Source organism: Bos taurus, chromosome 23 (genome assembly GCF_002263795.3).
Source record: "Bos taurus isolate L1 Dominette 01449 registration number 42190680 breed Hereford chromosome 23, ARS-UCD2.0, whole genome shotgun sequence".
Lineage (NCBI taxonomy): Eukaryota > Metazoa > Chordata > Mammalia > Artiodactyla > Bovidae > Bos > Bos taurus.
The window spans coordinates 17,686,789-17,707,928 of record NC_037350.1 but is presented as its reverse complement, the minus strand read 5'-3'; the positions used below and the strand labels follow the sequence as shown (position 1 = coordinate 17,707,928).

Sequence of the window (21,140 nt, the reverse complement as noted above, 5' to 3'; positions counted from 1 at the left end):
ATAGGGCTCTGCTCAGCATGGTGACAACGGAAGCAGAGAGGGTAGGGGGTCCCTGGAGGAAAATAACCAGCTACTGTTTTTTAACAAAAGAGAAAGCATTTTGAGCCTAAACCTGTTTTGTGACCCAGGCCCACCACAATGCTTGCACTTGAGTAGGTCTCAGTAATGATGGTCTTAAGGGAATGGAAGAACAAATGATTCATGAGGCAAGAGAAGTAAGAATGGCAAATCAGTTATAAATTATGACTTCCAGTTCTGTTTCACTGGTAAAGATTAGCCAGAAGTGCTCAACCACCAGCTCAACAGAAACATATGGGATGACAAGGTTGACCTTTTCTGACCCCTGGTGACTTCGATCAACTGAAGCCTGTCCTCTGTTAACCTTTGCCGTAATCCAGGCAGAATTCTCCTCCTCTCAAGCCCCTTCATGCATATGCATATACCCTCAGTTTAAAACTTCCAATAAAAAATTTAAAAATTACTCTTTTTTAACTTAAACACAAAACAAAACAAACAAAAAAACTTGCCCGATTTTGCCGTTTGGGGAGACACAGCTTTGGGAAAGATCTCCGGTGTTCTCCTTATTTGCTGCAAGTAATAAATCCTTCCTTCTGCTCTTTGAGTTGGTTGTGTCTTTTGGCTTAGCATCCACTAAGAGGGGAACCCAGTTTTCAGGTGACAATGAGAGCTTTACCATCTGTGGGAAGCACAGTGCTTCACCCTCTTAATCTTAGTCATCCATACAGCACCCCTGAGACAGGCACTGTCACCCCCATTTTGGGGGGGCGTTATGCCGCATGGCTTGCAGGATCTTGGTCCCCAGAGCAGGGCGGTGAAAGCCTGGGATCCGAACCTCTAGGACACCAGGGAACTCCCTGTCACCCCCAATTGACAGATGAGAAAAAGGAGACAGCTAGAGAAATAAAATAACTTGCCAAGGCCACCCAGATAAAAGATGGTGACATCTCCAGCTGGGGCAAGGGACAAGGAAGGGGTGGGGTCAGCATCTAGCTGGGCTCCCCAGAACCAACTGGGACTGCCCGGTCCTCTCAAAAACTCAAGTTTTCCTGCCTCTCCGAAAAGATTCCTGCTCCCACCTAGGGACCTTCGCTCCTTAGCTGCTCTGAAAAGAAAAGGTGGTGGTGGAAGACAGGGTGGAGGAATCAGTCTTTAAGACCCTTGTTAACAAACTGTGACCTCTTTCTCAGACAAGACCACAGAGGATGGGAGAGGAGGGTGGCAGGGCCGGAAATGATGGCTCCGAGGCGATGGGGGAGGCAATGGAGCAATGGGTGGTTGTCACAAAGGCGACAAGGGGCAGGGTTGGTGCTGGGAATTGGTCACCAGATTCAGGAAGACTGGAATCCCACCCCCACCCCCCACCCCCAAGCCTAAGAGGAATGGGTGGGTTTAATGCAAATAGAAGGAAGCCTCTGAGTTCTTAGTGCAGGAGGAAACGAAGCCAGCTACCCTGGGAAGCTCAAAGTACACAGAGCGGGGAAGGATTACAATTCATTGGGGGTTTAGATTCGTTAGACTTTATTCTAAAGGAATTTAGAGGCTGTGTCTATGCAAGAGGTTGCAAAGCTCCCAAACACAGTTACCCAGGGCAGGGGTGGGGGAGAGAGCCACAGGGAGATCTGGAAGGTTGAGAGAAGTGCAGCTGGGGGTACTGCTGCTGGTCTCAGTCTTCCCACTGCAGCAGGAGGCTGGGGTCTAGGGGCTGGAAGCTGGAGGCCTCTGAGGCAGAGACTCCAAGGTCAAGGACTGGTGGACTAAGGATCCCGCCCTCCTTCCGGGTGAGGACAACAGCCAGGCAGCAGTTTTTCAACAATAAGAATGATTTGAATTTGAATACCTTTTAAGGCAGGAATGAACTGATTTGTGGCCACAGTCCCCCACTCCTCCCCAGCCACACGTCCCGGAGGCTCGGTGCGTTTCTATGACTGGCTGACTCCCTCTATGACTGGCTGACTCCGGTAGGGCTTTTGAACTCTGAGACAGCAGCAGTGCCACTTATGGAGATTCCAGTCTGAGGGAGGAGATGGGAGGGGAGGCTCAGCGTCCGGCGGCTCAGCTCTCCCCTAGGATGTTGCTCCAGGTACCACGTTGTGATGGGGTATTCCTTGCCTTTAGCATCCCCAGCACTGCCCATAAATGCCAACAGTGCCCTCTAGCTCTGTGACAATATTGCATTTCCAAAATGATGCTAAAGCTGAAACTCCAGTACTTTGGCCACCTCATGCGAAGAGTTGACTCATTGGAAAAGACTCTGATGCTGGGAGGGATTGGGGGCAGGAGAAGCGGACGACAGAGGATGAGATGGCTGGATGGCATCACTGACTCGATGGACGTGAGTCTGGGTGAACTCCGGGAGTTGGTGATGGACCGGGAGGCCTGACATGCTGCGATTCATGGGGTCGCAAAGAGTCGGACACGACTGAGACTGAGCGACTGAACTGAACTGAACTGAAACACTCCCAAGGACAGGGGTGTGGTACCACCCCAACGGAGAGCTCTGGGTTCCTCCTTTTTGGTGCTGAGGATACGACTTACACCCCCGCCAGCCTCTTCCTGACGTAGAAACACAGAGACACAGAAGCCAGTGGCATGTGTTGGTCATTATATTAATGCCCCCCACACCCAGTGAGGGGGAGGAGGGAGGGGCCGTGAAACAGGGGAGCCTGAGCAGAGAGGAAAGCGTGGACCACCTCCCCAGCTGGGGACACTGGGGAAAGTGTAACTTCACCTGTAGTGAAATATACTTGGAGAGGGAGGAAACTGTGGAGTAAATCCAGCCACTGGAAGCCTGGTTGGGGTAAAAGAAAAACATTTTGAGTGGGGAAGGTGGGCCCGGGAAGGTGGGCCCGGAGGCCCGCTGATGGAGTGAGCCTGGCATCCAGGGTCCATTCCATCAGCAGAGGCTGCAGAGCTGAGTGCCACAGGGAGTAGCCCTGTGGGGGCTGGTGGTGGTGCTGGTGGTGGAAGGAAGTCGGGATCCTGCAGTGCCTCTAACCCCACATGGTTATCTGCAGCCACTGTGAGGTGAGAAGAACATCAGAAGATGGGAGAGGTGGGGATGGGGCATGATGTCCATGGAGAGGGAAGGGTTAGCGGAGCCATGGGTGGGGGTGCCTGAGATCCCTTCCACGTACCTGGTTCAGGTCCAGGGAAATCTGGCCAGTGTTCTCAGGGTCCATGGTTAGAAAGTACGCTGTTTCGGGGAGGAGGCAAAGGGAGGATGGTTGGGAGGTAAGTCAGTGGTCACCCATTTTCAACTAGGGCAGAGGTCAGAAAGGGTATCCCTCTCTCCAGCTACATCCCCAGTCCAGTAGGGAGTTAATGATAAGGACTCCTTCCTAAAGCCTTGCTCTGAACCACGGCCAGTTCTGAGTGCTCTCTAGATACTATCTCATTTAACCTCTACCATGGTCCTATGTAGGCAGCACTATTATCTACACTTACAGGCACAGAGAGATACAGTGACTTGGTCAAGGCAACAGAGCCCGCAATGGTGGGGCTGGAATTTGAACCCAGATTGTCTGCGCCCTGTGGAGGGGAGGGTTCTGGAGCAGTGCTTCTCGCGCAGGTATGCGGGAGAAGGCCGGTGGGCCAATGGCCCGGGGTGGGGTGTGGGCAGGTGCCCGGCTGACTCACTGAACATGGCCTTCAGCCTCAGGAAACAGCTGATGAAGCTGTCAAACTCCATGATCAAGCTGTCATTCGCGTACCTGGCCACCAGCACCTGCGTGACCTTGTTGTTCAGCTTGATGCCTGGGAGAGGGAGGGGTGTGGAAGCAGAGAGTCCAGCCCTTTGGCCACTGCCTCCCCCATCCCAGCCCCCAAACCCTGTCCCGCCCCTAGCCCACCTGCTTTCTCAACTGCCAAGCGCATCTCATAGGAATTCAAGGTGCCTGACTGGTCCTGGTCACACTCTCGGAAGATGTCCTGAAGGGACAGGCAGTTGTGGTAGGGCCATGTGCAGGGCACAATGCTTCACAAGGGGTGAAATGCTTCACAACCACCACCCAAGCCCCCAGGAGCCCCCGTGCCCCGTCCCCCGCCGGCCTACACCTGAGCTCCCATATTCCTATCGCCTGGTGACTGCAGAGCTGGCTCCTGGCACCTTGCTCAGGGCTCTCTGCCTGTATCCTTTATGTTAGTTGATACCTAGACTCTGCTGGTTATTGAATTTTATTTTTATTTTCATTTTTTTTTAGCCACATTGCAGGGTAGGGATCTTAGTTTCTTGACCAGGGATCCAATCCACACCCCCCACATTGGAAGAAGTCCCAACCACTGAGACTGTCAGGAAAGTTCCGGGAACATTTTGACTATTTCATGTGGCAGCATGTCAACAACTCTGTCCCAGGGTGTGTTTGTGTGTGTGTGTGTGTGTACACGCGCATGTCTAGTCAGGGGCTCCTGTTACAGTTTCATCTTTGTTAGACCTCCTAGTCCTCATTCCTCACAAGGACCTCTCTCACCCCCATAAACTGCCCCCTCAATGCCCTTTACCGTCCATTTCTTGATTTTTCTCCACAGGACCTGAAACTCCCGAAGCCCCAGTTTGCCAGAGCCATCTTTCTGAGAGGAGAGGCAGTCAAGGATATCAGAGGAGAGGGTGGGGAGGACATTCCAGGGGCTAGGAAGCAGAGCGGCTCACTAAGGTGGGGACCAAGGCCAAAGGGCCCTGTAGGTAACTGTGGTGACGGCCAGAAGAACTGGCGTCTTTTGCCACCCCAGAGCCTAATCCCCATCCAGAAGGAGGGCATGGCTGGCCAGAGAGGTGGCCGCCTTGGGGCCAGGCTCAGGGGTAGGGGCTGGGGCAGGATAGCACTGGGCAGGACGGCCCACTGGACGGGAAGATACATCCAAGAGGTTGACCATGCAGCGGCACACGTCCAGGCTGAAGCCCTTGGTTTTGAAGTTTTTGACTGTGAGGGAGGGAGGGGCAGAAAGAAGGGGAGGGGTGGCTGAGTGTTGCTGGGATGGGGAGGAGGGCAGGGGTGATTAAGGGTGATTAAGGGAAGGATTGTAGCGGGCGGAAGACTCACATCTGGAGACCACCTTGTTGAGCAGCTTCTGTAGCTCATACATGCCTATCTCCTTGCCCTAGGAAGGGGGACCGTAAACTCTCCGTCTGGCCCCTTCAGCCCCCAGTCACCTCCTTTCAGCACCCCCAGACCTCTGCCTCTCACCTCTCCACCGGCCACTATGTGAAACAAACGTACGAAGTCCTGGTCTATGTCGGTCTCAGAGATGCTCTCCTGGAGGGAAAGGGGTGGGAGAGGGACACGGTCCAGAGCGTTCCTTCACACCCCAACCCACACATACTGCCCCGAACCCCCAACCCCATGGCCTCCCCTCACCTCTTGGAGAAGCTCAGCGTAGTTGGCTTCATCCAGTTCCCTGGGCAGAAGTGGACGAAGGCGTGGAGTTAGCAGGGGTTCAGGGAAACAGGGACTCCAGGGGGAAGGGTGGAGAGGTCATGTGTATCTGAAGCAATAGGGAATGGGTGCCATGGGATTGGGGTTCCAATTCTGACTCTGCTACTACCTTGGACTTCCCTGCCTCGTGCCTCAGTTTCCTTGACTATAAATTAGGGACAGAGTGTCGGTGGCGGGGGGAGGCTACCGGATGACTGATCCCTGAGCATGACATCCTACAGCTCGGGGTGGGGGGCAGGTGGCCTTGGAGTAGTGAGGTGGGGCCCCTCACCAGGACTCGCTGTGCTTCTCTGTGAAGACCCGCAGCAGGAAGTCGGCGTCCTTGTGCGGCTCGAAGGTGGAGGGGATGATGATGTATTCCCCTGGGGGCAGCTGGAACTGGCTGCTCACCTCCCGCGAGTTGGTGAAAATCTCCGAGAAACCCAGGTCTTGGTACTTGACGAAGAAGTCCTTTTTCAAGTGGACATCCTGGAGGTTCTGAAACTGTATGTGCCCTGCAGGTGGGTCCAGGGTCCTCGGGGAGAGGGCAGGGAGAGAGGGACCCCCACAGTGAGGCCCAGCTGGGCAAGGTTAGGGGGATGCTGTGGCTGGCAGGTAGCTTCCCTCCAGGGAAGGAAGTGGTTTCCTTCCCTGACTCCCACCCAGGGCCCAAGGGGGCTGGAACCCTGACCCAGTGGCCCCCAGACCCTTCACCGAATTCCACCCCTGGCCCATCTGCACGCAGCCGGGAATGGGGTGGGTGTCTGCCGGACGTCAAGCCCCTCATCTTCGGTACCTCCTTTGGGATCTGGGAAGGGAAGAACGAGGAAGGTCAGATCCCCAGGATGGCTAAGGGGCTCAGGTCCATGGAAGTCAGGCTGTGTGTGTTGAGCAGGGGAGGGGCTGCTAATAAGGGCCCTGGGACACCAGTGTGGGGAGGCGCATGGGATCTAAGAGCTGTTAAGTTCCAGCTTTAATAACCTTTCCTTTTGCTTTGGACAGCCAAGTATGGTTTATACCAAGTTTTGCGAAGAGGATATTTTATCACTTCAGGTTAAGGATGGAAAGGAAATCCCCCAGAGGTGGTGAACTAACTCACCCAGTCTCAACGCTGCTAAGCAGTTGGAGAACTGGGGAAAAACACGGGGAGAACATTTTCCATGGAATGCTCATTTTCCCCAGGAAGTTCATAGAAACCCAGGAATGAGAACGAAGGTGCTCATTAAAAAGTTGCTCTATAAAAGATGCTTTATAAAAAGGTGACTTAAACCAAGATAAATACATTGCTCTCCTGCAGAAATATAGGTTCCTGCAGAACCTTTAATATACTAATGGCCCAGGGGAGCTCTGGGTGGGTGTAGAGAAGGCAGCCTTTCTGGGAGGGGTCGCATTTAACCTTAGAAATGGCTTGGGGTGTGTCTGTTAACCTGAGGGACACACAGCCTAGGAGGAGGGCAGGGCTCAAGTCTGCTTTTGTTCATGCCTGAGCATACAGAAGGTGCTCCATGGATATTGTTGACTATGTAAGTGAAAGGACAAATGGGCGTTTCTAGGATTTTGCAAGGCACAGCTTGGGAAACACTTGTCAGGGGTTTTTCCTGGCCAGACTCCATGTTCTTGGTGGGGTGACTCTGTGGAGGCTTGGGAGCTGTGGGGAAATTTCTGAGTGTGTCGAAACCGGTATGAGTTTGGACATGACCTTGCCTCTGGCTCCCAGTCTCCTTCCTTTTTATTAAGGCGTTACTATTTGAAAGGCCCTTGGAACAATGCCTGGCACAGAGGAAGTGCTCCTTAAATGTTTTTTTTTTTTTTTCTTTTCTTTTTTTTTCCTTTTTGTTTACACCTTGTGGCATGCGGGATCTTTGTTCCCAACTGGGAATAGAGCAGATGCCCCCTGCGCTAGACCACTAGGGAAGTCCCTCCTTAAGAGTTTTCAATTTAAAATATTTGGAAAGAAAATTGTCAGCCCTGCCTTAAAAGCTCAACACACCACTCAAGAAAAAGCCAGGGCAAGGGGTTGGGCGGGTAGGGATAAACTGGGAGATTGGGATTGATATACACACAGTACTGTAAATACAATAGGTAACTAATAAGGACCTGGCTTCCCCAGGGCCTTATCAGTAAAGAACCTGCGGTAATGCCGGAAAGGAGGCAGGAGTAACGGGTTGGATTCCTGGGTCAGGGAAGATTCCCTGGAGAAGGAAATGGCAACCCATGCCGGTACTCTTGCCTGGGAAATCACATGGACGGTCCACGGGGTCACTGAAGAGTCAGACACGACTTAGCAACTAAACACCACCACCAATAAGGATCTCCTGTTCAGCACAGGGAACTCTACTCAGTACTATGTAATGACCTATGTGGGAAGAGAGTAGGTATGTGTCTAAATACCACTGATCCACTTTTTTGTACACCTGAAACTAACACAACATTGTGGGGAGCGGAGAAGAAAGAGCGAGCTAGGGGTGTGGAGGTGGTTGAAGGGAGGGTGTCCTAGTCCTGGGGCTGTGGGGTGGGCAGTGGTCCAGGGGGTGAGGCCACTGCGGGAGCAAGAGTGGCCAGGGGACCAGCTGAGCACCCACCGAATAGATGACGAAGCCAATGGTCTCCAGCTGGGCTCCGTGGGGCCTCGTCCGCCTCCAGTTCTTCTGCATCAGGGCCACCAGGCAGGTGCAGACGGCTTCATCGTCCTCTATGTCGTCATCCTTCTCGGGGAGACAGATCTTAAACTGGGGGTTGGTCCAGAATGTGTCTGTGGAGGAAGCAGGTCAGGATGGCCCTGCCCTTCCCAGGGTGGATGGGCTTCCAGGCCACACGCCCGCCTCCTCACAGGGCCCAGTGGCATCTGATGGCCCTTGCCCCGGGCCCCTGAGCCTGGTTGTGCAGTGAGTCAGTGGCCCATCACCCACTCCCTGCCCCGAGTTCCACCCCCCAACCCCACCCAGCCCACCCAGGTAGCTCCGGCAGCCCCCTGCGGTGCTGCCCCTCCGCCAGCTGCCCTCGTAGAAGGTGGTATGCCAACAGCTCTTGTAGTCCCCGGAGAGCGTGTCGGGTATCACGTTGCAGATTTCCAGGAGGGTGAAGTTGCCAAGGAAATCTTGGTAGGACATCCTGTGGTAGGGGGTGCGCAGAGCCATCAGTGGCACACCCACACCCACGGACCCCCCCAGAACCTCCCCGTCCAAAGCTCGGGTGCGATGGGCGGCAGGAGGATGAAGGGGGCGGGCATGGGACTGACCAGAACTCCCCGTCCTCCTTCCTGTGCAGCAGCTGCCTCTGGACATCTGGGGCCACCTCCTCCCACTCCTTGGCGCTGGAGCAGAGACAGGTGGGGGAGCAGAGCTTGTTCCTCCCCCGGGGCTCCCCTCACCCCTGAGCCACTTGAGAGTCCTGGTTAGATGGAGAATCTCTCGGTGGCTTGGCTTTGCTCCGTGGGGGTGGGGTCTGCGGTGTGCTCTGCCCCTACCCCCAGAGTGCTGGCGAGCCACCTACTTGTCACTCCAGGCTCCATTCCACTCAATCCGGCCCCAGGGATTCCGGACTCGGATCAGTGTTTCTGTCCTGCCTTGGTAGGAGACCTGGGTGGGTTGTGGGCAGAGGTCAGGAGCTTAGGGTCAAAGAAGTTCTCCTCGCGCCCCTCTGGGTGGGGTTGCAGGGGTCAGACTCACATCCTGGAGGCCGGTCACTGAGTAAGCATGTCCTCTCACCAGCATACCCTGTGTCAAGGACTCCAGCTCATGTTCGTGGGTGACCTGCAGAACACAGAGGGCTTGAGAGGAACTCAGGAGCTGGTCAGGAAGACGGGGGTACCTGAAGACAGGTGACAACTCTCTGAACTCCCTGTTTTAAAACTTATTTTTATTGGAGAAGATTTGCTTTACAATAAATGTCGTGTTTGTTTCAGAGGTACAGTGAAGTGAATCGGTTAGACGTGTATATATTATCCCCTCTTTTTAGGACTTTCTTCTTATTTAGATCTGGGTTCACTTTTTTTTTTTTTAATTCAACTTTGCCTTTTCAAATGCTTGCAGACTCACAAGCGATTTTAAGAAATGATACAGAGAGATCCTGTGTACAGGATCTACATCAGTAACATCTTCCAAAACTATAGCTCAGGGACTTCCCTGATGGTCTGGTGGTTAAAAACCCGCCTTCCACTGCCCGGGACCAGGGTTCAAACCCTGGTTGTGGAACTGAGACCCCACATACTGTGGGGCAACTAAGCCCCCACACCACAATGAAGACCCAGTGCTGTCCAAATAAAAATAAGTAATTAGTTTTTAAAAACTGCTAAAAAAAAAAAAAAAGCTATAGCATGATATCAAGGTTTTTTGTTCTGTTTTATTTTTTTAGCTATGCCATACAGCATACAGGATCTTAGTTCCCCAGCAGGGATTGAACCTGTGTCCCCTGCAGTGGAAGCGTGGAAGTCCCTATAGCACAGTATAAAAACCAAAATGAATATGTTGACACAGTCTGTTGATCTAATGCAGCTGCCTCCACTTTTACTAGTATTCACTTGTGTATGCTTTATGCATTGTTATTATATGTATAGTGTTCTGTATCTACCACCATCATCACAATATGGAACATTTCCATCACTGCTAACATCCCATTGTTGCCCTGTTATAGCCAACAATCACCTCTTATGACTGTCTTCCCTAAACTCTGACAACTCCTAATCTGTTCTCCATTTTTCAAGAATTTGGTCATTTCAAGACCTTCCCTAAGTGGCTCGGTGGTAAAGAATCCATCTGCCAATGCAGGAGACACGGTCCCATCCCCGTTCTGGGAAGATCCCAAATGCCTTGGGGGAACTAAACCCGCAGCCACAACTCTGAAGCCTGTGCTCTAGAGCTGCAGCTACTGAAGCCTGGGAGCCCTGTCTACAACAAGGAAAAGCTGCAGTGAGGACTAGTGAGTAGCCCCTGCTTGCTGCAACTAGAGAGTAACTTGCCCAGCAATGGAGACCCAGCACAGCCAAAAAAAAAAAATAGATTAAAAAAAATAATTTTGTCATTTCAACACTGTCATATAAGCAATCGTACAGTATGGAACCTTTGGGGATTGGCTTTTTTCATTCAGCAGAATTTCCTTGAGACTCATCCAAGTTATTGTGTGTGTCAACAGTTCATGTCTTTATATTGCTGAGTAGCATGGAGAAGGCAATGGCACCCCACTCCAGTACTCTTACCTGGAAAATCCCATGGATGGAGGAGCCTGGTAGGCTGCAGTCCATGGGGTCGCTAAGAGTTGGACACGACTGAGAGACTTCATTTTCACTTTCATGCATTGGAGAAGGAAATGGCAACCCACTCCAGTGTTCTTGCCTGGAGAATCCCAGGGATGGGGGAGCCTGGTGGGCTGCTGTCTATGGGGTCGCACAGAGTCGGACACAACTGAAGTGACTTAGCAGCAGCATCCCCTAAATGCGTTCATTGCAGTCTGTTCAACTGTTCACCCTTTGAAAGACATCTAAGTCGTTTCCAGGTTCTGGTTATTACAAATAGACCTGCTTTAAACATTTGGGCACAGGCTTTTGTGTGGATCTAAGTTTTCATTTTTCCTGTGGTCATGTATGGATGTGAGAGTTGGACTGTAAAGAAGGCTGAGCACCGAAGAATTGATGCTTTTGAACTGTGGTGTTGGATAAGACTCTTGAGAGTCCCTTGGACTGCAAGCAGATCCAACCAGTCCATTCTAAAGGAGATCAGCCCTGGGATTTCTTTGGAAGGAATGATGCTAAAGCTGAAACTCCAGTACTTTGGGCGCCTCGTGCGAAGAGTTGACTCATTGGAGAAGACTCTGATGCTGGGAGGGATTGGGGGCAAAAGCAGAAGGGGACGACAGAGGATGAGATGGTTGGATGGCATCACTGACTCGATGGACGTTGAGTCTGAGTGAACTCTGGGAGTTGGTGATGGACTGGGAGGCCTGACATGCTGCGATTCATGGGGTTGCAAAGAGTGGGACACGACTGAGAGACTGAACTGACTGACCTAAGTTTTCATTTCTCTGGGATAAATGCCCAAGAATGCAACTGCTGGGTCTTACAGTGACACTCTTGTGCTCAGTCACTCAGTCATGTCTGACTCTTTGTGACACTTTGGACTGTAGCCTGCCAGGCTCCTCTGTCCATGGGGTTTTCCCGGCAAGGATACTGGAATGGGCTGTCATTTCCCCCTCCAGGGATCTTCCCCACCCAGGGATTGAACTGAGTCTTTTGCGTCTCTTGCCTTGCAGGCAGATTCTTTATGGCTGAGCCATCAGGGAAGCCTCACAGTGGCACTCTGGGTTTATTTATTTGAACAAATAGTGTTGGGAATCTATTGTATGCCAAGCACCACCTGAAGTCCCAGGATCAGCAGTCAAAGAGACAAATAAGGTCACTGCCTTCATGGAAGGGATTCCCTGGTGGCTCAGATGGGAAAGAATTTCCCTGCAGGGCAGAAGACCTGGGTTTGATCCCCCACTCCAGTATCCACTCCAGTGTTCGTGTCTGGGAAATCCCATGGACAGAGGAGCCTGGCGGGCTACAGTGCATGGGGTCGCAAAGAGTTGGACATGCCTTCGTGGAATATGGAAACTGTCTGGAGAAGTTTGGTCATGAATATACACATTAACAAGTATGACAGTTTCTGACTGTGATAAATGTTGGGGAAAAAAAATCAAAACAAAGTGGAGAGGAAAACAGGAGTAGGAACAGCTAAGGCAGGGAAGACAAGCCTGAGGGAGGGGCACTGGAGTGGAAATGTGAATGAGAAGGGGCTAGTTATGCAGGTATCTGGAGAAAGAACTTTCTAGGTGAAAGCAACACCAGGTGCAAATGCCCCGAAGCGAGACCAAGCGTGGTTTACCTCGATGGAGCAGCCCATGAGGGAAGATCGCTCCACGGCCTTCCTAAGAATCCTCTGCAGGTTCCTAGGGGGATTCTGGAGTTGGAAGCTCTGCGTCACGCCCCCTGTGAAGTCCTCAAAGCCCTCCACCGTGTTGCCCCCCGACAGAGCTTCATACGATCCGTTCAGCCTGCGGGCACAGATAAGGCACTGTCTGGGCTCTGTCTGGGAGGCGGCTGGTTGTAAGCTTGGACCTCAGACGGGGCGGGGAGGGAAGTGAGGGATGCCCCGCGGTCCCCCTGCCTCTTCCCCTGATTCCAGATGCTTCCGTCACTGCCAACGGTCAGGGCAGGCTTGGAGGCCAGGCCAGTCCCTTGGCTAGGTACTCACTTGGCATATGCCTTCTCCAGCAGGGCGCTCCAGAACTCAGTGCGCTCCGCTGAGTGCACAAACACCAGCTTGCCATTCTTTGTGGGCAGCCGGTCATCCACCACAACGTCCATCCACTCCCCAAACTGCCAGATCTGGGGGTAGCAAGGTGGGTGTCAGCGGGGTGTGGGCGTCTGTCTGCCCCAGGCCCCCTTCCAAATGTGAGCGCGCGTGCACACACACACACACACACACACACACACACACACACACACACATTCCCCTCTCCTTGCAGGAGGACTGCTACCCAAGTGCCCCCTGGTGGCCAATTCAATGACACACCAGTGACAGAGAGCCCACCCACCTCCAGAAAAGCTTGAAAGATCTGACAGGCCCTCCAGCCTCTAGTCAGGTTCTGCCGTGGTCTAGATCCACCTGCCTTTGGACCTTGGCTGGTCTTTTATTTCTGAGGTCTTGTGATTCAGAAAAACTCTCGTGACTTTCAGAAATATTTTTATGACCCGAGGAATTTGTCCACATGTTGCATAATTTAAAGAGCAGATGACAAAAATTATGCGAAACTCCCATGTCATAGATGTTGACAAACACACGCATACACATGCATATATTGATACATATATGTGTGTTTCTACTGAGAGAAGGAAAGACACGACACAGCGAGAAGCAGGAGAAAGAGATAGAGGAGAATCACAAACCAATACAACTATTTTCTTTTGGGGCTTTAAAAGCTTAGCTTACACAATTTCTTTAGTGAGAGGATATTTCTCTAATAATTAGGCAAAAATCTACCCTAATAGATATCATTTTTTTTTTCCAAAAGGAAAGGGGAAAGGTAAGCTTCAAAGCATGTACTAATTGTCTCTCACACAGCCTCCGCACACACATGCACACGCCTCAAACACAAATCAACTCTGGCTTTCAAACTGTCCTTCACCTGAAAATGGAAGATGCCAGCATAGTTCTTCTTGAAGCTCTGCCCCTTGGGCACCACACGGGACAGCAGTTTGGGGTACGCAGTGAGAGAGCCAATGGCAGCCAGCAGCCAGCAGTCTCCTGGAAAGACAGCAGGACTGCGCATTCCCCTGTGTGTGCCCCAGAGTCCAAGCCGAGGATGGGAACCGGTGGTGAGAGCCCACGTGAGAGCAGCTCTCCTTCACCTAATACCTTAGACTGAGGAAGTCGGAGTACCTGCAGGGACTTTAAAATGTGTCCACAAGTCCTTCTACAACCCTCCCCGCAAGAGCAGAAGGCTGGTTCCCCTTTCCTTCCATGGGATTTGGATTGCATGCATGCATGCTTTTTTTTTTTTTTCCTGGCCGAGTGGCACGTGAGATCTTAGTTTCTGGACCAGGGATCGAACCCATGCCCCTCTACAGGAGAATCACAGAGTCTTAACCACTGGACCACCAGGGAAGTCCCTGCAGGTTCGTTTGCTTTTAACAGCAGAACCTGGGGAGGTCACCGCCTGTTTCTCCTGAGACCAGCTGGTGAAGTCAGTCTAACCTCCTCCTTGTTCTGTCTCAGGCCACTCACTCTGGGGGATGCCAGCTACCATATGGGGACGCTCGAGTGTCCTACAGAGAAGCTACATGGCAAGGACCCGAGGCCTTCTGCCACATGAGCGTGCCATCTTGGAAGGGGACCCTCCAGCTCCCGTGAAACCTCGTGAGAGACCCTGAGCCAGACCCACCCAGCTCTATTGCTTCCTAATTCCTGCCCCGGAGAAACTGTGAGATGATAGATGTTTGTTGTTGCTTTAAGTCACTGAGTCTTGGAGCAATTAATAACTAATATGTTGCTGTTCAGTTGCTAAGTCATGTTGGACTCTGTGACCCCATGGTCTGTAGCCTACCAGGCTCCTCTGTCCATGGGATTTCCCAGGCAATAAAACTGGAGTGGGTTGCCATTTCCTTCTCCAGGGGATTTTTCCCAACCTGGGATTGAACTTGGGTCTTCTGCAGGCAGGTTCTTTACTGCTGAGCCACCTGGAAAGCCCGATAACTAATATAGCACCCTGCTTATTCCCAGACCCAGATGGCAGCAGGTAGGGGTGGCATCTGGCTTAGGGAAGAAGCAGGGAAACAGAAGAGCTGTCTGAGCCTTGGGGTCCCAGTTCCCCAGCCCAAGAAGACACCCCAGGCTTTCCCATTCCCCACTCACCGAGCACACCCTGGCAGATGTCGGTTGGGCTGACCCCATTCACGATGAATTGAGGATTGCTTGTGATTTGCTGCAGAGAAGGGAGAAAGGTTTCAGAGAGCCCAAGCCATCCCCTCTTAACCTCCCTCCTACCTCCTCGGGGAATACTGCCTGCCTCTTGGATTCTAGGGGAAACGTGGATGGGGGAGATGGGGCGGAGGGGGGAAGCTGCCATAGGTGTAAGCTGTGACAGCAAAAGTCAGTGAGTGACCTTCCCAGGGTCATCCGAGAGATTTTACTTAAGCACTTTCAGAACTGTCCTTAACCCGAATGGAGGTGGAATCCAGGGCAGAGCCAAGAGAGGGCGGTGAGGGATTGGAAATCATGCAAGGGACTGCGGCATCACTACATGTCCCATCCCCCAGGAGTCCACGCCTCCCCTCCCGGTGCCCACACTGGGCCGCTGCCAGCTGATGTTCTGCACGTGTTTGGAGTTGGGTGCCAGTTCCTTGAAGCCTAGTGAAGTGGGTTCTGCAGGGAAAAAGGGGTCCTCGAACAGCTCTCCCCTCCGTAGGCAGAGTGCTCGCAGTTCCTCAAAGCTCTGGTTGTTGTAGTTCTGGGCGTTGTGGTGCTGGCCCATGCCCTTGGCCTTGAGTCGGTTCTGGCTTATGCGGGCTGCAATCCCTCTGTCAAAAACGGTCTCTGCTTAACAATCAAAGGACAAATAACCCATTAAAAATGGACAAAGGAGTCCAGTGCTCCCATCTGCTCCTGCCCAGTTGCCTGCCGCGGATCTGGCGCCACCGTGACCAGGTGCCCTGTGCGCAACAAGGAGGTGTACTTTGCTGAACGGGTGACATCCCTGGGGAAGGACTGGCACTGGCCTTGCCTGAAGCGTGAGAGATGTGGGAAGATGCTACCTCGGGGCGGGGATCAGGTGGAGCATGAAGGCAGGCCCTGCTACGCGGCCATGCTCAGACCCAAAGGTTTTGGGCATGGTGGAGCCGAGGGCCACACTTTCAAGTAAACCCAGGTTTTGGAGACCCCTCTCTCCAGCTGCCTGCCAGGCCGCTGCCCTCCAGACCGACAGCAAGCCTTCCCCACAGGTACTGGGCTTCCCTGTAGACCCCCATGCCCTCAATAAACCTTGGGAGAAAAAAAAATGGACAAAGGATCTGAATCGGAGTCTCTCTGAAGAAGATATACAAATGACCAATAATCACATGAAAAATGCTCGGTATCATTCACCAGACAAATGCAAGTCAAGGTCAGTTCACACCCACTGAAAGTTAAGTGTTAGTCGCTCAGTCATGTCTGACTCTTTGCAACCCCATGGACTATAACCTGCCAGGCTCCTCTGTCCATGGAATTCTATAGGCAAAAATACTGGAGTGGGTTCCCATTCCCTTCTCCAGGGGATTTTTCCGACCCTGGGATCGAACCCGGGTTTCCCACATTGCAGGCGGATTCTTTACCATCTCAGCTATCAGGGAAGCCTGCTAGGACAGCTCTCATCCAAAAGATTGGTAACGAGACGTGTTGGTGAGGATGCTAGGAGAGCTCTCTTCCAAAAGATTGGTAACGAGACGTGTTGGTGAGGATATGGGGGAATTGGCCTTCTCAGACTCTCCTGGGGGGGATGTGAAAGGGTGCAGCCACTTCGGAAAATAGTCTGGCAGCTCCTCAGTTAAACGCAGAATTACCACATGATCCAGAAATTTCGCCTCTAGGTATATATACCCAAGAGAGATGAAAGTATGTTAATACGTCCAGGACTTCCCTGGTGGTCCGGTGGTTGAGAATCACCTGCCAACGCAGAGGACACGAGTTCAATCCCTGGTTCTGGAAGACTCCACATGAGTCGGGGCAACTAAGCCTGTGCCGCACGGCTAGCGAGCCCGCGCTCCGCAACGAGAGAATCCACTGCGGTGAGAAGCCTGTGCGCTGAAACTAGAGACCTGCCCCACTCATCACAACTGGGGAAAGCCTGCGTGCAGCAACACTCAGCGCAGCCAAAAAAAAATAAGTAAATAAAATTTAAAAACATCTGTCCATACAAAAACCTGTACACAAATGTTAATAGAAGCAGGATTAGTCACAATAGCCGAAACGTGAGGGGAAAAACCCAAATGTCCATCAGCTGATGAATGGACAAGCAAAATGAGGAATACATGGACAATGAAAAGAAATGAAGCACTGAGATGAACCTTAAAAACACTTGGCTAAGTGAAGAGAGCGGTCACAAAGGACTACATATGATATGATTCCAATTATGCAAAGTGCTCCAAATGGGCCAATTCATATAGAGACAGGAAATATAATCATGGTTGCCTGGGGCTTAGGGGGTTGCTGGGTTGGAAATTGATGGCTACAGGGTATGGGATTTCTTTAGGGGGAGAATGAGAAGGTTCTGAAATTGATTGTGGCGATGGTTGCAAAACTCTGTGAATGTACTGAAAGCCACCAACTCCTACACTTTAAATGGGTGAATTATACGGTGTGTGAATCACAGTTCAGTAGAGCTGTTTTTTTTTTTTTTTTTTTTAATGATCTCTAGACCGTGCAAACAGACACTGCCTTTTGGGGAGAGGGGAAATAATGGAGAGTCAAGGGGAGGAGGGCAGAAGGAAAGGAGCGTCTCAGGGGCGAGAGTCAGTTAGGGAATGGCCCCACGGCTGAGTCTCTGAGAGGAAAAGTCAGGCCGGCTGACAGACCCTGGGTCAGCAGCAGTGGGGGGACCCAGGATCCGTCCTCCTGCACTGGGACTGCAGGCTCTTACCCGCTTCCTGAGGCTTCCCTAACTGTGGACTGACTCCCTTCTGCCACCAACAGTGAACCCCAGGGCAGAGCATGGAGGAGGGGCAAGAGGAGCTGAGACCACAGCGCGAGACCCACTCTGAATCTGCAGTCCTACCCCCCGCCCCCTGGGCGCCCAGGGACGGTCCCCCCATCTCCCCATATTCTCAGTTGTTTCTGAAATAAGGAAGCACTTAGCGGGGAGGCTGGAAGGATGTGGTCTAAGTTAAACAGAGCCCAGTGGGGCCTGGGGTGAGGGAGGAACCCAGAGTGAGGAAAAGAAGGGGCAGCTGCAGAGAGGGGTGGGGGTCCTGGGCTGTCTAGAGGGGAGACCGGATTGGGCCCCGGAAGGGCTGCTGTGCTCCTCAGAGGCAGGAGCCGGGGGCTCAGCTGTGCTTCCTCCCTCGAGCTGGTCAAGAAGAGTTAGAGCAGCTGAGCTGACGGGCCTGAGCGCCTGCTCTGCAGGACACACCAGGCCCAAGAGAGGGCTGTGCATTACCCACAGTTACCAGAACAGGAAGCCGCAGCGCCAAGGTTGGGGGTTGGTGCAAGGTCACAGAGTCAGGGTTGAGGTGGATTCAGTCTGACCGCAGAGACCAGGCTAGGCTCGTGACCTTCGCACCACACTGCCCTGGAGGGAGGCATGTATCCCCGGCCGGAAGGCCTGGGGACCCAGCACCACCTCCCCATCCTCGTCAACTACGGAGGTCACAGGCCATTTGTGGCTGAACTTACCTGATGCCCCCTAACTCACCACCCCAAGCAAGCAAACCCATTCTTCAGTCCCTCATCAGTGTCTCCTGGGACTTCCCTGGGTCCAGGAATGACCCCTGTTCTCTCCACTTATTAGCCTGACAAACCCACCCAGGCTGCCCCCGACCAGCCCAGCACCTTGGAGCACAGGCTGCCTCGGTGCCTCTGCTTGGAATCATTCCTGCCCCCATGCTCACATCTGTCCACTGGGAAAAGTCCTGGCTCAATGCCACCCACTTAGTGAGGCCACCCCCAGACAGGCCTGTGCAAAGTTGGGATTGCCCTGGTGTCCGACACCGAGGCTGGGGGGTTTCCGGTTGGGGAAAACCAGAGTGGGGGGCAGGGGAGAGAGTAGGTGGGTGGGGTGAGAATCTGGGACTTATCCCTTCACCCCTTTCCCCTCCAGCCCTTTCTCTTCCAACCTAAGCCCTCTGGGCTTCTCTTAGGGATGATCGGGAAGCTCCCTCTCCCTCCCTCTGACTAGGGGAAAGCGAAGAAAGGGGTGTGTGTGTGTGTGTGTGCGCATCTGTGGAGTATTGTGTGTGTGTGTGGAAAATGTACGTTTGTGTTTACGCGGTGTGTCTGTGTACGTGGAGCATGCGTGTATCTGTGGAGTACGTGTGTGTGTGTGTGTGTGTGTCTCCATGGAGAATGTATGTGTGTATGTCTATGTTGAGTGTGTGTGTGTCTATGCAGTGTCTGTATTTCTGTGTTGTGTGTGTGTCTCTGTGTATAAAGAGTCATGTGTGTATCTGTGGAGTATATGTGTAGGAGGAGGATGTGTTTTTTCTTTTGCCCAGAGATGAAGAGTGTCCTGAGAGGAAGGACGAACCCAGAATTCGAGCTCGTTTCACCGCCAGGCCGGTCCTCACCGTGTTGCTGTCGCTGGCAGGAGAGGCTGTCCCTGACTTGGGTGGGTGGAACCCAGGGCCCCCAGAGAAGGTAACTCAGCTCTTCTCCCCGGGGGCGCTGTCAGGAGATGCTTCGGCTGCCTTAACTGGGGAGCAGGGGCAGGGGCTGCTGGCGTCCAGTGGGTAAAGGCCAGGGATGCTGCCACATGCCACGGTGCACAGGACAGGTCTTACGACAAAACATTATCCTGTCCCCAAACGTCAGGAGGGTGGAGGGTGAGAAAGCTGGGTTAAGTGAGAGGCCTAAAGCCCCATGTATTGAGGGAAGCCTCTGCGCCCTTCCTCCAATGGGGCTGCCCCCAAAGTGGTGGCAAGTGGGTGCCCCAAAGTGGATGTGCTGAGCTTTTGGGATGGGGGGGTTCTGGGAGGACCACAGAAGGTGCTGGTGTCCCAGAAAACTGGAGAACATCAGAGAAGAACAAGGTGAAGAATCTCTTTAATCTCCCTGGAGCCTTCCCTCCGGCTCATCACCTAGCTGGGAGGTCATCGCTCATTGTCCTGGTCTGCGTTCCTGACGCAGCAGCTGGGCTGGCAGGGAGGATTCACACACACGCGCGCACACACACACACACGCATGCGCGCGCGCACACACACACACACACACACACACACACACACACACACACTCCACCACAGTTATCCCCCAAATGTCTCAGGCCCAGGCATGGGCAAGCTCAGACAGACAGACAGACGAGGCTGGCTGGGGGAAGGCGAGGCAGATGGCCAGAGCAATATGTGAAAGCAAGGCATGAAGAGATAGGATTATTTTTGTCCTGGGTGATTGTCTTGTTTCTCCCATCAGTCTGGGGACTTGTAGATTTAGGAGCTAGGTCATGTCCAGGCTCCTCTGACCTTCACTATCTCCCCGAGTTTGCTCAGATTCATGTCCATTGAGTCAGCGATGCTGTCTAACCATCTTATCCTTTGCGAGCCCCTTCTCCCTTTGCCTTCAATTTTGGGACGGGACCCCGATGTTGGGAAAGACTGAAGATTTAGGGACACCACCTTAATTCTCAGAGCAGAGAGTAAATTAAGTAAATGAAGATGTCTAGACTGGGCTTGGCCTACACTTTCCAAGAAGCCTGGAGACTGGGTCTAGGGTGCCTTTTATTTCCCTAATGGCCACAGCCAAGGGGGCTCTCCTCACACAAGCCCGTTCCCCAGGCAGCTATGACAGCAGTGTGGCTGGTCCCTCTCTTCTCCCCAACTCGGCGGAGACAAGGAAGTTGTTCTCCTGAGGGTCTGACCATCCGTGGCCTGTTCTTTCCCAGACTGGCTGAGGAAGAGGCCCAACTCCTGAGCCTCGGGAGCATCCAGTCTGATGGAGTAGTCACCCCCAAGGACACACAGCCCCTTCCTGGGGCAGGGGAGGCCCTCGTCTGCCAGGTACACGAGTGGGACAAACCCCATCAGCGCCTACCTGGAGAGTACAGCATGCTGGTAGCTTGCATGGCGCTTGACAGTTGAAGGTTCTGGGGGTGGGGGGTTTGTAGAGGACCCCTCCCCCGCAGAACTCTCCCAGAATCCCCTGGGATTCCTAAGTCAGTGGCACATTTTTAACAGCTGCCTCCTTCCCACTTGTCCCCCACAGGCTGGTGCTGGTACTAATGGCCCCTTTCTATCTGCCTGGTCCCCACCGACCAGTCCAAGGGCCATCTCCCTGCGGGGACAGGAGACCCAGCACTCCCACCCTGGGCGCCACCACCAGGCTGGCTGTCCTCACTGCGTCATCTCAGGATAAGTCTGAGTTCCTCTTTTTCCGTCCAAGACTGCCAGGTAGGGGCTGTCCCTGACACCCCAACCGGATGTCTTTTATCTTGAAAGCCTCCTTGATTTCAGAAGCCACTGACATGGCATTCACCCTGTGCATCTGACTTCACGTGGCC

General features: G+C 52.9%; 2 protein-coding genes across 4 annotated transcripts; one reads left to right on the top strand and one right to left on the bottom strand.

Moving 5' to 3' along the window:
- Positions 1-2,603: 2,603 nt before the first annotated feature.
- On the bottom strand, positions 2,604-20,772 carry CAPN11 (calpain 11). 3 transcript variants are annotated; one of them, XM_015459825.3, is made up of 22 exons: positions 20,675-20,771; positions 15,249-15,499; positions 14,816-14,885; positions 13,590-13,708; positions 12,656-12,789; positions 12,287-12,455; positions 9,098-9,181; positions 8,922-9,007; positions 8,668-8,742; positions 8,380-8,540; positions 8,012-8,181; positions 6,226-6,237; positions 5,722-5,933; positions 5,373-5,412; positions 5,202-5,270; positions 5,058-5,115; positions 4,873-4,937; positions 4,519-4,587; positions 3,870-3,948; positions 3,658-3,774; positions 3,156-3,214; positions 2,604-3,038 (listed from the first exon to the last, which is right to left on the bottom strand). In XM_015459825.3, exons 1-22 carry the CDS (start codon positions 20,703-20,705, stop codon positions 3,012-3,014), a joined length of 2,157 nt encoding a protein of 718 aa, XP_015315311.2. In that variant the 5' UTR covers positions 20,706-20,771; the 3' UTR covers positions 2,604-3,011. The 3 variants fall into 3 exon arrangements, with proteins under 3 accessions (XP_015315311.2, XP_059736565.1, XP_059736566.1); XM_059880582.1 differs by lacking the exons at positions 2,604-3,038; positions 3,156-3,214; positions 3,658-3,774; ... (2 more) ...; positions 4,873-4,937; positions 5,058-5,115 and having other exon boundaries at positions 5,722-6,237; positions 15,249-15,496; positions 20,675-20,754; XM_059880583.1 differs by lacking the exons at positions 2,604-3,038; positions 3,156-3,214; positions 3,658-3,774; ... (3 more) ...; positions 5,058-5,115; positions 8,668-8,742 and having other exon boundaries at positions 5,722-6,237; positions 20,675-20,772.
- On the top strand, positions 15,537-17,635 carry LOC101905117 (cysteine-rich protein 1-like; the record flags this gene model as incomplete). The annotated part of the gene is made up of 1 exon (XM_059880737.1): positions 15,537-17,635. A coding segment is annotated over one exon (285 nt), but the record flags the coding sequence as incomplete, so codon positions are not given.
- Positions 20,773-21,140: the final 368 nt, after the last annotated feature.